Here is a 15,015-nt window from a genome sequence, read left to right on the forward strand (position 1 = left end):
TGAGTCTATTAATTGGAGATGCTCTTATTACAGTGTCTACACGCCTGCCTTGGAATCTTGCAGATCGAGCTGCTTTTCTATTTTCTCTAATACTATGCATGTTTATGATACTTTTTTCACATTTGATCAGCTTATTTGATTTATTTGAGCAATATTTTTCAGGCCTAGACAGTACTGGAGCTAATATTAATTATTAAGTTAGGGTGTGTAGTCAATTTACGTCACTTTCTAAGAGTGGAAGGGGATCGTAAACTGGTTCAAATTAATAAAATGATCATGCATGCATCTCGATCTCATTGTGTACAAGATCGATTAATTACAAATTAAAATGCTCAAAAAGAAATTAACTAAGCATTAATTTGTTGAACAAGTACATGTAAAACTTGGGTTTGATCCCATCCTTTATTGAGTAGCTTCAAATTAATCAAATATTCCTTAGAACTTTGATTTGATATCATCAATTACACTCTTACTCACTTGGAATGCCTTTGCGAGAATATCACTAGAGATGATCACTTTCTAAGAGTGGAAGGGGATCGTAAACTGGTTCAAATTAATAAAATGATCATGCATGCATCTCGATCTCATTGTGTACAAGATCGATTAATTACAAATTAAAATGCTCAAAAAGAAATTAACTAAGCATTAATTTGTTGAACACGTACATGTAAAACTTGGGTTTGATCCCATCCTTTATTGAGTAGCTTCAAATTAATCAAATATTCCTTAGAACTTTGATTTGATATCATCAATTACACTCTTACTCACTTGGAATGCCTTTGCGAGAATATCACTAGAGATTGCCGGATTCGAACCAAACACTGAATTTGCAATGGTATTAACATCAGGATTTTGGCTATTAAAGACGGCAAGGGCAACTGCATTACAATTTCCAACGTTTTGCTGGAAGTGGAGAAGAGCCTCTGGGTACACAACTGATTCACCCTTCTGAAGTACCTTCGCAAACAGCCGATTTTCAGGATTGGAGGTGACAAATCCTGCTAATAGGGTACCTTCAATGACAGTCAAAATTTCACTGGCCCGAGGATGGTAGTGTGGAGGGTTAAGCCCGTGCGGTGCAAAGTCAATACGGGCCATGCCGATGCCAAGTGTATTAAGTGCAGGAAAGTTGGTTACGAATCCATGGGTGACCTCTGATCCCAAAGCATTCGATGTGTTACCTGCCTTGCTTAGCCCACTAAAGAAGAAATCATCCAATTGCACAAGCTTTGGGTCTTTGCACGCAAATCCATTAACGAAAACTACATGGATGAACGTACAAAACGTTAAGAAAATTAACACGCCGTAAGTGACGATCAGACATTTTAGAAAAAAATCAATCACCAACAAAGAAAAAAGAGTAGTAGTATAGGGAAGAGTTAGGTACCAGGGCTGTTAAGATCTGCGACACAAAAGTCTTGAAGCGGGGTTTCGTCAGCCAAAGCAATGGAACAAGTTACGGCCAAGAACCCTAACAAAAGAACATGAGAAGCCATTGAAAAATATGTGTAAAGCTATATATCAAGAGATCTGAGGAAGTATGGAATCTATATAGGAGAAGAATGATAACTGGGTTGTGCATATTTACCACTTTGAGCTGCTTTTATAGGGAGACAAGGTGGGGAATTAGAGAGACGAATTTAGGGTGTGTTTCAATAACTAAAAATAAGTACGTACTTATTTTTTGAATTAAATGTAATGTATATATTATGAGAAAATGACTTGTCTTATAAAGCAAAAGATGAATACTTAAAAAATACGAACCACAACGAAACGGGGCCTTAGTCATTCTAATCGTTATATCATCCTGTCATATCTCATCTAGCTACTCTACACCAATGCAAATCAATTTATCAAAATTCTTTTTTTGAATGAGTGTGTTGAAATAGATTCGCCTTTTGTTTACAAATGTATTGTGTAACAATTTATCATCCTCTCATTTCTGTTCCAGATTCAAAATTTTCATTGACTTTGTCTACCTTTCATTTTTGGTTGCAGGTATAAAGATTTGGTTGCCTGTCTATACATAGGCACCTTGATTTTTCAAATGATCGATGCTTGATATTCTTTCAAATTGATCGATTAGGCTTTTTTTGATCAATAAAAGAATTTGTTTGACCTGAGTGGGCATTATAACAAGCTAAAAGAAAGGATGATAAAAAGCATCATTGTCAAATACGTATATACCATATCCCAACTAGATTGGCACATATCTCCCGACCAATTATGTGCATTTCAAACTGCAAATAAAGCTGGTACGACACTAACAAGAAGGAAAAACGAACTACGAAAACTACAATACACCAACCAAAACACATTAATATAGGCATCTTCAGTGAGATTTGCAGGCCATCATATCTTCTAGTAAAGCAAAGAAAGGTTTGTTTAAAGATTTGAGTTACTTTGTTAATTTTGCTGTCATGGGTACTTAAAAAATAAACAGCAACCATCTAAGCTTGCTGTGCGGAGACTGCAGGCTTCTTAAATTCTTATTAGAAAAAATAATGAAGTCAACAAAATAGAACAATTTTCCTTTAATTTTTATTTTGCTTACTGTTATTCTAAAGAAATATGTAAAATGAGCAATGTTAACCGACTTAGTCCTAACTAGCAGTACTACTACTGGAATAAGTATTACCGTCCTGCTAATAGGTGCCCATGGGGCATAAGTTTGGGGTACAAATTTAGGGTTCTTTAAATGCTTTAGGTGCAATAAATATACCTAAATTCAAGAGTTGTGTTTATGGGTACTCACAAAGTAGTATTACTTTTTACCACTATTTCCTAAACTATCATAAATGTTTGTAATACTCTAATGCAATAAGGACATCAATAATTTCCAACCCATAGTATAGGGACTTATAATGCAATAAGGACACGCTAGGAGTCCATAGTATAGGGACTTATAATGCAATAAGGACATCAATAATTTCCAACCCGGCGCCAGGACTTTGTTCCCCCTCCTTCCCAAAAATATCCCTATCAAACAAAACACACCCTGGTCAAAAAGAAAAAAACACACCCCGGTCAAAAAGGAAAAAACAACTCTCAACCATGGGAACCGCTGCAGGAAAGGCGCCGGAGGTGAGGCAAATACTCCGGCACCGGGTAGAGGGGCACCAACAACAACGACGCCGGTCACATATAGTCGGCAAAGAACACGCCAGCTCATTCATCTGCGATGAGCCCGTGGCTGAGTTTGTACCCTTACGGCAGCGCGAGCCCGCTACCGGGTGGTGTATCGCCATCACATGGAAAGTCAACGCTGGGTTGGAAGTTCTTTAAGCAGCTGTTCCCGCCTCCGTCGTCTGCTAAGCACATCAAGGCTGTGCTGCCTTCTTTCTTTTTTGTTTGTTTGTTTTAGAGAAATAGAGACCAGACCAGAGGGAGGAGTTCGCCGGGGATTAGTCACTGGAAGGAGACTCGCCGGAGATAGTGCTTAGCTCGGGAAGAAAAGGTGGCAATGGTGGGACTCAATTGCTATCGTATTTGGTAGAGGTGAGTTTTGAGTATAGAGATGGGGAAGAAGATAAGTCAAATGACTATTAGTTCTCTATGGTTGACTCTCTCTCCTCATTTGAATTTTCTTTCCAAGTCTACTTTGGGAGAAAGAAAAAAAAAGGAAAGACAAAATAAACAGATAACCTTAAATGTGCTGTTTTGTCATCCTAATAACTGATAAATTGATTATATGTACCTTTCTAATAAGAAAAATAAAAAATAAAAAAGATAAGACAAAATAAAAAAAATAACCTTAAATGTGTTACTTTGTCATCCTAATAACACAAAAACACGCGCATGGCTTTATATGTGCGATACACAAAGCGCACAGAAAAAGTTATTTGTCTAAACCCATATTCGTATTAATCCTAGTTTCATCATCTTATATCCAGTTTTTAATTAACCCTAAAAAAATAGTTAACAACAAATATCAATTACTTCCCTTTTAATGATTAAATATTACAATTTTCCTCCAACAAATATGATTATCTGTCTGAACTCATACTCTGTATTATATCAAAAACAAAATAGATAATGTATCTTTGCAAAATCTATACTCTTTATAATCGCAATAAAATTAATAGATGTGGTTATCTATTTAAATTATATTATGTATTATATCAAAAAAAATCAACAGATGATGTTATCTTTGTGAATTAAGTACTCTGTATAATCGCAACGAAACCAACAGGCATGGTTACCTCTCAAAATCTATATTATGTATAGTACCCAAAAGACTTACAGATAAGGTTATTTCTGCAAAATTTATACTCTATAAAATGAATAAAACCTGCAAACATAGTTATGGTTACCTATCCAAACCAACATATGTGTTTCATTTTTTTTACTTTAGCCAAATTTTTTTTGTTAAAAAATGAGAGGTGATTTTAAAAACACGATCAACGTCGATTCGAGTAGTCTGTTCAGATCCCAATGCGAACTCATTCTCGTTTGAGTCGATCGACTCCAAAAATACGCTCGACATCCACTCCCCAATGCCACGTCGAATCTGAAATCGGTGACGGGAAGTTTCCCGACGGCGCAGGGCCATACGCATGAATCTCCACAGCGGAGCTGGTCATTCAAGTGTCGGCGAAGTGGTCGATGATCTTGAAAAGGAGGTGTCAACGTTCAGGGATGATGGATTTGACTTGATGGTGGATCTCGGAAAGCAGAGTCAGCGTTCAAGTGTCGGCTATTTTTTTTATCTCTCCAAAATAAAGTTACAAATAACCTTATCTGTGAGAATCCATTCTTTGTATCCTCCAAAATAAATAACATATAATGTTTCTTTTTTAATCGGCAAAACAAACTTTTATAAAACTCGACCGGGTTACATCGAGGGGGAGGCATAGAGTGTAGGGGGATGAAAATAATTGATGCTTCGGATCAACTGGACTGCAACGGCTTTCTTGGGCCTCTTCACCGGAACCCTAATTCGTCGTCGGAACCCTAATCTGCAAAAATAGACAGAGGGTGAGCGCACCTTTGCCTCTCGTGGCAAAGGCCCTCCGATGCCAAAGTTAGTATCACGTACTAGCAGTCAAACCCTAATTATCAGTAGGAAAGCAAGAATGCAAAGTATTACGTACTTTTTACCTCTAGGTTTACTCTGTTTATATAGACATTCGTATGCTTGGCGCCCAAGCATCCCTATTGCCATAGGATTCCCAACTCGTATAGGAAACCCAGGATATCAAGGATTCTCGTTTCCTTTATCAGCTCATTAAAAGAGTCCTCTTTGGATTCTTTTCCATAATGAGCTGAACATCTCATACTCGTTGGGTGTCTTTCTCAGATCCTATATTCATGGGATCTCATCTTTTAACGGAATACCACTGTTTCTGGATCCTTCCAGAGTGTTCTTTTTACTCCAACATCTAATTGGATTTCTTTCTCTGTTTGGCTATCTCATAGCCGAACAGACTGTCTGGACCAATCACTTCGCTTGTAACTGGTCCTTTATCAATTATTTGGACCATTGCCTTACATGATGACTGTCCCGTCATCCCTCGTATCACGTGCTTGGTTCTTACTTCATCTGTTCGACTATATCATAACCGAGCAGTCTGCTTGGACCAGCTACTTCACATGTAACTTGGTCCAATGTAATCGGAATGTCTCTAACTGCCGAACAGTCAGTTTATAGCCATGACTTTTCATATCATTAGCCCTCAATTTGCCGAACAGGCTGCATGGATTAATAACTTCCCATATCATTGGTCCATATCGCTGTTCACCGAACTGCCCGGTGGTAAGTCCTGTCGTACTTACCACGTGCTCCCGAATATCACGTGTTCGGCAACTAAATGTATGTGCTCGGGAATACCTTTCTACAATTGCTCCCCAGCTTCATCTATTTACCACTGTTCGGGGGCAATATTTGAAGCTTTAGAAACATAATTTTATTTTAGACCAAACTCTTCTGATCCCATGCAGTCATATTTTCAATATTTCATTGATGCCTTTTGGCGCCTCCGTTATTATACCATTTCGGGGTAATGACTCCGCGTGGCACGTTTCGTATGCCTGTCATTAATTTCGAACTGACGTTCTATGAAACGGCGTCAGAACCGTTCTTGCTTTCCTTTACTTTAACCTGTAACGGCTTAAGAAGAGACGTTTCGTCTCCGTCACTCACCCTTAAACCCCTGAAAGGGCTCCTTTTGGGTTTTCACCCAAAAAAAAACTTCGAACTTTCAGTTTTTCTCTCTCTAAGCCTTCCGCCATCGCCGCCGTCTGCAAATTCGATTGCATTCCAGGGAATCGTCACAGTACTCTTGTAAGATTCTCGTTCTAACTCCATTTCTCCTGCTTAGGTTTCCATCTGAGATCTCATTCTCAGATTTGTGGGTCGTTTCTAGGGTTTCAGCCGCACCCATTCCCAGTTTTACTTTCTCTTCGAATATATCCATGGCGGATGATAATGATAACCCTCCTAGACCCAGTAAATTTAGAAAACTCTGTGAAACCCCAACTGCCATGACGGCATTTAGGTCTGAGTATAGCATCCCTGATAATGTGGGGCTCGAACTCGCCCCCTTTGGAGCAGATAGGGATGGTGGCTCTTGGGATAGAATGTGTATCCCGATTGTAGCCATTGTCGAAGGCGGAGTTCGTTTTCCCCTTCATCCACTATTTCGTCAGATCCTAAGCTGGTACCGTCTCACCCCTATGCAAGTATCAACAAATGTGTTTAAGCTGATAATGGGAGTAGTTGCTCTGAATAGGATTTTAGGGACCCAGCTAGGAATTTGGGATATTCAATGGTGGTACAGTATTGTACTAAACCCTGAGTACAATACCTACTATTTCAAAGTTAGAAGGGCAGAAAAGCGTCTCGTGCTCAACCTGCCAGACTCTGCTCGGGATCATGAGATTGATTTCCTTTATGTCACTGGAGCCTTTGAGCCACTAGGAGAGGATGGCCAAGTGCTAGGGCTCCATTGCCCCCGCATATGGGGCTATCCACGTATGCTCTTGCTTTTTATCTTTTTGCAATTCTTCGTTTACTGCTCTCTCATAGCTTTTCTATATGTCTAACTTTGGTTGTTTTCAATTCGGATTTCGCAGCTGAAAACGCTAACCATCGTCCCAGACGTGTACCGAGTAATATCCGAACAGAGGACATTAACAAGGTCCTTAAATATACAGGCGAGCCTGGTACCCGAACAGCTAGTCGGGGTCGAGACGCTGATATACTGCTGGGATACGACCCTTCATACAGAGGGGTCATTGACAGAAGACTTGCCCATCCCAACACCAGTGCTGCTTCTACCTCCACATCAACTGCTCATCAACAACGTATTTCAAGACTTCAAGCTGGTGTTACTGTTACTGGTCAACCTGGTGAAATTCCCATTTCGGAAGGCGTGCCGCTTCCTCGTTTAAGACTTAGAAGATCTACACGTGGACTAGTTTCTGAACAGCAACAGCTCGAACAACTGGTTTCAAATCGTGATACCAGCCAGTCTTCCTCCTCCAGTTATTCTCGATCACCTCGCGATCCAAGTACAATGACCCGTCAACCCCTTAACCTGAGCTCTCTACTCACTGTCTCCACACGGGGTCGTGGTGCTACCAGCAGGGTAGCATCAACTGGCGCCCCGCCCCCACGATCACGTCGCAATAGGGGGGATCAGCAAGATCGTCATCTTCTCCTCGGGAAGAGGATGGTTCCCTTGATGCTGCTAACGCTCATCGGGACAAACGGCCTAGGTCTGAGGACCCTGCTGGTTCTGTTTCACAAGCTGATACAGAAACCCATCTCCCTGTGTCACCAACTACTCAAGTACTTCCCCAGACATGGACTCCTCCATTCACTAGGGGAGACCGTCCTGTTCATGTTGGGGACAGTGCTAGTTCATCAGAAACAGCACTTGCCCTAGCTCAAGGGTTGCTGCTCCCTGTTGACATGCAGAAGGAATCTGGATCTGCACATGATCGGCTAGTATCCACTGGTCTCGTCAGTGGTATTAAGGTAATAACTAAAACCTTTCCTCAAATAAGTTGCAAACCTAGTATTATACTTGATTACTAACTCTCTCTGGTAACCCATAGTTTATTCAAAAGATGGTTGCACTGAATCAAAAATTTCAAGAGGTTGAACAAGAGCGCAACAGGCTGTTGAGAGATAGCACAAGGCAACTTCAAGCAATGACAAGGCTGGAGAGAGAGAAAGACAAGGCAAAGGCGGAAGCAGCAGCGACCAAGGAGAAGCTGGAAACTGCCGAAGAGAGTCTTAGCCAAGCACTATCCGAGATTGATAGTACCAAAAAGGCAGCCTATGAAGATGGATACCAGAAGGGCTTTGACGCCACAACGGCCAGCTACGTGGAGCAGATGCCAGCCATTCAAGACCAGATCTGGGCATCTTGCTGGGAAGCTTGTCTGATGAAGGTGGGGGTTGCCGAGGATTCCCCCTTATGGGTAGAGAACGAACTACCAAGCCGCCAAGTGGCAGCCCCAACTGATGATGTTGACCAATAGATTGATGACTTTGCAGACGTTGATGAAGCAATACAGGTAGAATCACAAAATGATGTTGAGCAATCATCTGTTCAGGAAGTGACCACTGAGATTGTCATCCCAGAGGAAAATACTGCTGTTGTTGCTGTTTTAGCTGAGGCTGATGTCCCTCCAGAGATTCAGAACCTGGATTAAGATAGCAAGCAGGTAGGGCTTTGTGTTCCTTATTTGATTTAAACTATCTGGCTGGTCCTGCGTGACCATAGCATCTCTACCCTGCGTGGTACCAGTACTTTCTCTTAGTATGGTAATAATTTTGGTAATATAGGTATTCGGCCCTTTTGTGGCATAACTTTATACATTTGCTCGGCTCCCCTCGTTGGTTTCCATTTTTTCGGATACAAATTAGTTTAGTCTTTTAAGTATTTCGTACTTTTGATCATCATTTGTTTTGCTTGTTTGCATAAGTATTTCGTACTTTTAGCAAATCCTCCAAACATGATGTCCTGTTCTGAATTTAAGTTTTACGTACTTAAAAAAACTTTCTAAGGTTCTCATACTTTGAATGTTTCTAAGTTTCTCGTACTCAATTGTTGTAAGTTTCACGTACTTAAGATTTAGATATACAAATTTTTCATACTTGTTAAGTGTTTAAGTTTCACGTACTTTAAACAAAACAAGATATGTTTAAGTTTCGCGTACTTAAACATACTCATGATTTCCTACGTACTCAAAAAATATCTTAAGTTTCACGTACTCATGAATTTCTAAGTATCACGTACTCAAAAAATATCTTAAGTTTCACGTACTCATGAATTTCTAAGTATCACGTACTCAAAAAATATCTTAAGTATCACGAACTCAAAAAATATCTTAAGTTTCACGTACTCATGAATTTCTAAGTATCACGTACTCAAAAAATATCTTAAGTTTCACGTACTCGTGAATATCTAAGTATCACGTACTCAAAAAATATCTTAAGTATCACGTACTCAAATGTATACCCTGCTCCCCAATACGAATGAGGGAAACTAATCCCGTAGTTCGTATTTTTTAAACTAATACCAAGAACACAACAGTTATACTAAAAAAGTGATTGTATTCATAATCTGTAAAACTCAAGAGGGCGTTATTCGTACCCCTTGCAACTAGACTAATCAAAACTAGAACAAGGGAATTATATTCGTAATCCCCACACAAGTACGTAGTGCAAATCTAAAACAGAACTTAATGCTTCTTTAAACAAAGAATTTTCGTAGATTATAGACATTCCAAGGCCTCGGAAGTGGATTACCATCCAAATCTGCCAATCTGTAAGCCCCTATACCTACAATCTCGGTGACTCGATAAGGGCCTTCCCAATTGGCCCCCAACTTGCCTTCATTAGCCACCTTGGTGTTGCCGAGCACTTTTCGTAGTACGAGGTCCCCAACACCAAACTCTCGAGGGTGAACATGCTTGTTATAGCTTTTCATCAGCTGTTCCTGGTAAGAAGCCAGATGGACCAATGCCCTTTCTCTCCTCTCCTCGGCGAGATCAAGCTCAATTTCAAGGGCCCTGTCATTGCCCCCACTTTCGACTAGTGCAGTCCTATTGGTCGGTAGACCAACTTCAAGAGGTATAGCAGCCTCTGTTCCATAGGCCAATGAATAGGGGGTCTCTCCCGTAGACCTCCTAGGCGTTGTTCGGTGAGCCCATAAAACTAAGGGTAACTCGTCTGGCCATTTCCCTTTGGCTTTGTCCAACCTTTTCTTAATCCCATCAAGGATAGTTTTATTAGACGCCTCTGCTTGCCCATTACTCTGAGGGTAGGCTGGGGTGGAATAATAATTTCGTATTCCATACTGGGCACAAAAAGCCTTGAATTTCTTCTGAAATTGGGATCCATTGTCTGTAATCAATGAGTAAGGGACCCCAAAGCGAGTGATGATGCTTTTCCACACGAACCTTTCTATCATGGGTTCAGTGATTTTGGCCAGTGGTTCTGCTTCAATCCACTTAGTGAAATAGTCTGTTGCTACCAGCAGGAATTTTCGATTCTCAATCGCTTTATGTAGTGGACCCACGATGTCCATCCCCCATTGAGCAAACGGCCAGGGACTTGTCAAAGGCACCAGATCCTCGGCGGGTGTTCGAATCATTGGTGAGAATTTTTGACCCTTCTCACAAATCTTCACATACACTTTTGCATCTTCCTGCATGTGTGGCCACCAGTAGCCTTGGGTAATTGCTCGGTGGGCAATGGATCTGCCTCCAGCATGGCTCCCACATGTTCCCTCGTGGATTTCATGAAGAAACTTCTGCACCATCTCAGGATGTACGCATAGCAAATATGGGCCTGTAAAGGATTTTCTGTATAACTTATCCTCTGGGGACAGCCAGAACCGAGCAGATTTGATTCTTATCTTGTGAGCCTCCTTTTTGTCAGAAGGGAGTATCTCGTCTCGTAAGAACTCCATGATTGGGTCCATCCAACTTAGTCCTTGGTTCACGTCCAAGACCAAGTCTACGTTCCTCCCAATGCTCGGCTCATTCAGATATTCTACTGCCACCTTCCTTTTGAACTCAGTTGGGACAGCTGCAGCCAACCAAGCTAATGAATCTGCATGAGCATTCTGTCCAGAGCTTATCTGTTCAATATACACCCTCTCGAAGGTATCAAGCAAGTCCTTAGCTGCCTGTACGTAGGCCATCATCTTTTCATTTCGAGTTTCATATTCGCCGGACAGCTGGTTCACCACAAGTTGTGAATCACAATACACCCTAACCCATTTTGCTTTTAGGGTTTTTGCACTCCGCAATCCAGCCAAGAGTGCCTCATACTCTGCTACATTATTCGATGCACTGAATCCAAGCCGAACAGATAGTTCAATCAGCACTCCTTCAGGAGGAAAAATGACAACACCAATTCCAGAACCAGTATTACATGCTGATCCATCGACGAATAGCTTCCATTCCATAGGATCCTGTTCGGCTAAGGGTTGATTCTTCATGGGTGATGTCTCTTTTGCCTGCTCCTTTCTCGTAGGAGGCAGGGGAGCCACCGTGGGAGAAAATTCTGCCACAAAATCAGCCAATACTTGGCCTTTGATTGCCGTTCGTGGCCGATAATCGATATCATACTGGCTCAATTCGACAGACCATGTCGAGATCCTTCCCGAGAAGTCTGCTTTTCGTAGCAGTGATTTCAATGGAAACTCCATGTAAATCACAACTTTGTGACTTTGGAAGTAGTGTGGCAGTTTCCTTGTGGCTGTCCTAAGTGCTAGGACAAGCTTTTCTAACGGCAGATATCTCGTTTCTGCATTTAGCAGTGTCTTACTAACATAATAAATAGGGATTTGTTCCATCCCTAAGTCCCTCAACAGAACTGCACTTACTGCATGCTCGGAAACAGCTAAGTACAGAATTAAAGACTCACTTTGTTGCGGTATTGACAAGAGTGGGGGCTTGGCCAGATACTTCTTCAGGTCCTGGAAGGCTTGTTCACACTCTGCTCCCCATTCAAATCCCTCCCTCTTTTTCAGCAATTGAAAAAAGGGTCTGCACTTATCACTTGACCTGCTGATGAATCTGTTAAGTGCTGCAGCCATTCCTGTCAGCCTTTGGACTTCTTTTGTGGTTTTGGGACTTTGTAGCCTCTGTAGGGCAGCAATCTGATCGGGATTAGCCTATATCCCTCTCATGGTTACCAAGTGACCCAGGAACTTTCCTGAACCAACTCCAAATGCACATTTCGAAGCGTTGAGTTTCAGTTTGTACTTCCTCCAGATTTCGAAAACTTCCTTCAAATCAGCTATATGCCCCCGTTTCTCTTGACTCTTTACCACCATATCATCTATGTAGACTTCCATAGTTCTTCCAAGGAGCTTCTTGAACATGATGGTTACAAGTCTTTGGTATGTTGCCCCAGCATTTTTTAGCCCAAACGGCATAACAGTATAACAGTACAACCCTCGTGGTGTGATAAACGAAGTCTTCTCTTGATCAGGCCCAAACATAGCAATTTGATGATATCCTCGATATGCATCAAGAAAACTCATCCGCTCGTAGCCAGCGATTGCGTCAACCAATTGGTCAATCCTGGGTAGAGGAAAACTATCCTTTGGACATACCTTGTTTAGATCTGTGAAGTCTACGCATACACGCCACTTCCCATTCTTTTTCTTCACTACAACGGTGTTGGATAACCATTCCGGGTAGTAGACTTCACGTATTGCTTTAGCTTCTAGGAATCGATCGACTTCTTCTATTACTGCATCCACATGCTGCACGGCTGCCCTCCTCTTTTTCTGAATGATCGGCTTATGTTGAGGATCAATGTTTAAATGGTGACAGATCACATCTGCATCCACTCCAGGCATCTCCTCTGGTATCCATGCAAATACATCAACATATTCTTTCAGAAATCTTATTGTTTCAGCCCTTTCCTCTGCTGGCAATGATTCCCCTACTAAGAAATATCTTTCCGGATCAGTCTCGTTGATCTGGATTTTCTCCAAGCCTTCAACCACCTTTTCAGCCGGACTCCTTCTAACATCTTCGATAGTTGGTTGATCTGGTACTTCTAATGTATGAACGTGGTGGACCTTCGGGGCTGTTTTAATGATGGAGATCAAACACTGTTAAGCCACTTTCTGATTGCCTCTTAGCACTTCAACCCCATTTTATCCTGGGAACTTCACCATTTGATGATAAGTCGAGGAAACTGCCCTCATCTTGTGCAACCATGTCCTTCCTATAATTGCGTTATAGGAAGAGGGAACATCGACTACTAAGAAATCTGTCCTCAATACCACTGACCCGGCCCGAACAAGGAGTGTTACTTTTCCAAGGGGCCAGACTGTTCCTGCACCAAAGCCGATCAGGGGTGTTGTAGATTGCTCTAAATCTGTTTGGGCCAACCCCAGCTTCTTGAACGCATCATAGTACAACACCTCTGTACAACTTTCTGAGTCCACAAGAATCCTTTCAATGTCATATTCCCTAACTCGTAGGGTTACGACCAATGCATCGTTGTGGGGTATTTGGACCTCTCCTAGGTCGTCATCTGTGAATGATATGCTCTCCTCGCACACATCATTCTCTCGTCCTCTTTTGCTTCCCAGTCGCATCACATGCTGATCGTGCTTGACTTGCCTTTGTAACAGCCTAACCTCATTTCTCGTATAAGGTGTGGCCAACCCATGTATCATATGGATTACTCCTTTAGGGTTTTGCTCGTAACCCAGCTCCATAGCTTTCCCTTTCTCCTTAGGATCCTCTTGGATAAATTCCTTGAGATAGCCCCGAGAGACCAAATCATCAAAGTGCCTCTTGTACATCTCACAATCCTCGGTCATGTGGCCCCAATCTTTATGGTAACTACAGTGCTGATTCGTAGCACGTTTTGCATCTTTGTCTCCGCCTAGACTTGGTGGCCATTTAAAATATGGCTGATTCTTTATTCGATAAAGAATCCTATAGATTGGCTCCTTCCAAACTGTAGTGATAGAAAAGAAGGATTTAGGGTCAGGAGCTTGTTTATCCTTGTACGGCTCTTTTTTAGCCTGCCCATACTCCCTTCTCTCTCTATAAGTCTTGGGCTCTGGCTTAGCCACTTTTTTGGCAGATGCTTTGGGCTGTTTGGCAACCGTCCTGCCATCCTCACGGAGTATGTCATCCTCCATTCTGGCATTTTGCTCTATTCGTTCCATCAATTTAGCCAATGTGGCTACCGGATGTTTATTCAATGAACGACGCAACTCTCCCCGAACAGGCAAACCAGTCTTGAAGGTAGCAATTGCGTACTCCTCACTGCAACTTTCAATCTCGTTGAAAGTCTCCCAGTCGTTCTTTGCATAATCCCTGATCTGCTCGTTCTCTTCCTGTTTCATGGTGGAAAGACTCTCAAAGGTCTTTGGGGCTTTTTTGCTTGTCAAGAACCGAGCAGTGAATTCCTCAGCCAACTGCCTCCATCCTCGTATGGATCGTGGGGCCAGTTTATGAAACCAGGATAAAGCCACCTTGCCAAGACTGGAGGGAAACATCTTGCACAAGATGGAATCATCCCCTTCATGCATAAACATAGCCTATTGATAATGTTGTATGTGAGCCACGGGATCCGTATTTGTCTCGTAAAGTACGAACGCACCGTGCTTCACTCTGCTCGGCAACCTAGCCTCTTGTAGCCTCTTTGTAAATGGGGAGGCCGCAATATTACTTAATGCCTTGCGTGCTGCTTCTCGTGCAGTCACTGTCCCATCCTCGAATTCCTTGGACTTGTGAGCCGTGGCTTTGGCCCAATCAGCATCAGGTCTCTCGTACCTGTCTCGATGGTGTTTTCTTGTTCCCTCTTCTTCGGGGGTGGAACTTCTGTCTCTGCTCCTCCTTTTTCGTGAAGAAACCCTTCTCTCGGGTGTTCGAGTCTTGCTCCTCTCTTTACGTGGAGAAGCCCTATGTCGCTTTGGGGTTGGACTTCTGCTTCTGCTCCTTCTTCCTCGTGAAGGAGCTTTTCTGTATTGTACCATAGCATACCCACTGCCTCTAGAATTTCTTCGAGATAGT

General features: G+C 42.0%; 1 protein-coding gene across 1 annotated transcript; it reads right to left on the reverse strand.

Moving 5' to 3' along the window:
- Positions 1–666: 666 nt before the first annotated feature.
- On the reverse strand, positions 667–1,578 carry LOC131312958 (putative germin-like protein 2-1). The gene is made up of 2 exons (XM_058340995.1): positions 1,388–1,578; positions 667–1,262 (listed from the first exon to the last, which is right to left on the reverse strand). Exons 1-2 carry the CDS (start codon positions 1,494–1,496, stop codon positions 727–729), a joined length of 645 nt encoding a protein of 214 aa, XP_058196978.1. The 5' UTR covers positions 1,497–1,578; the 3' UTR covers positions 667–726.
- Between the last annotated feature and the right edge of the window lie 13,437 nt (positions 1,579–15,015).

Source organism: Rhododendron vialii, chromosome 13a (genome assembly GCF_030253575.1).
Source record: "Rhododendron vialii isolate Sample 1 chromosome 13a, ASM3025357v1".
Lineage (NCBI taxonomy): Eukaryota > Viridiplantae > Streptophyta > Magnoliopsida > Ericales > Ericaceae > Rhododendron > Rhododendron vialii.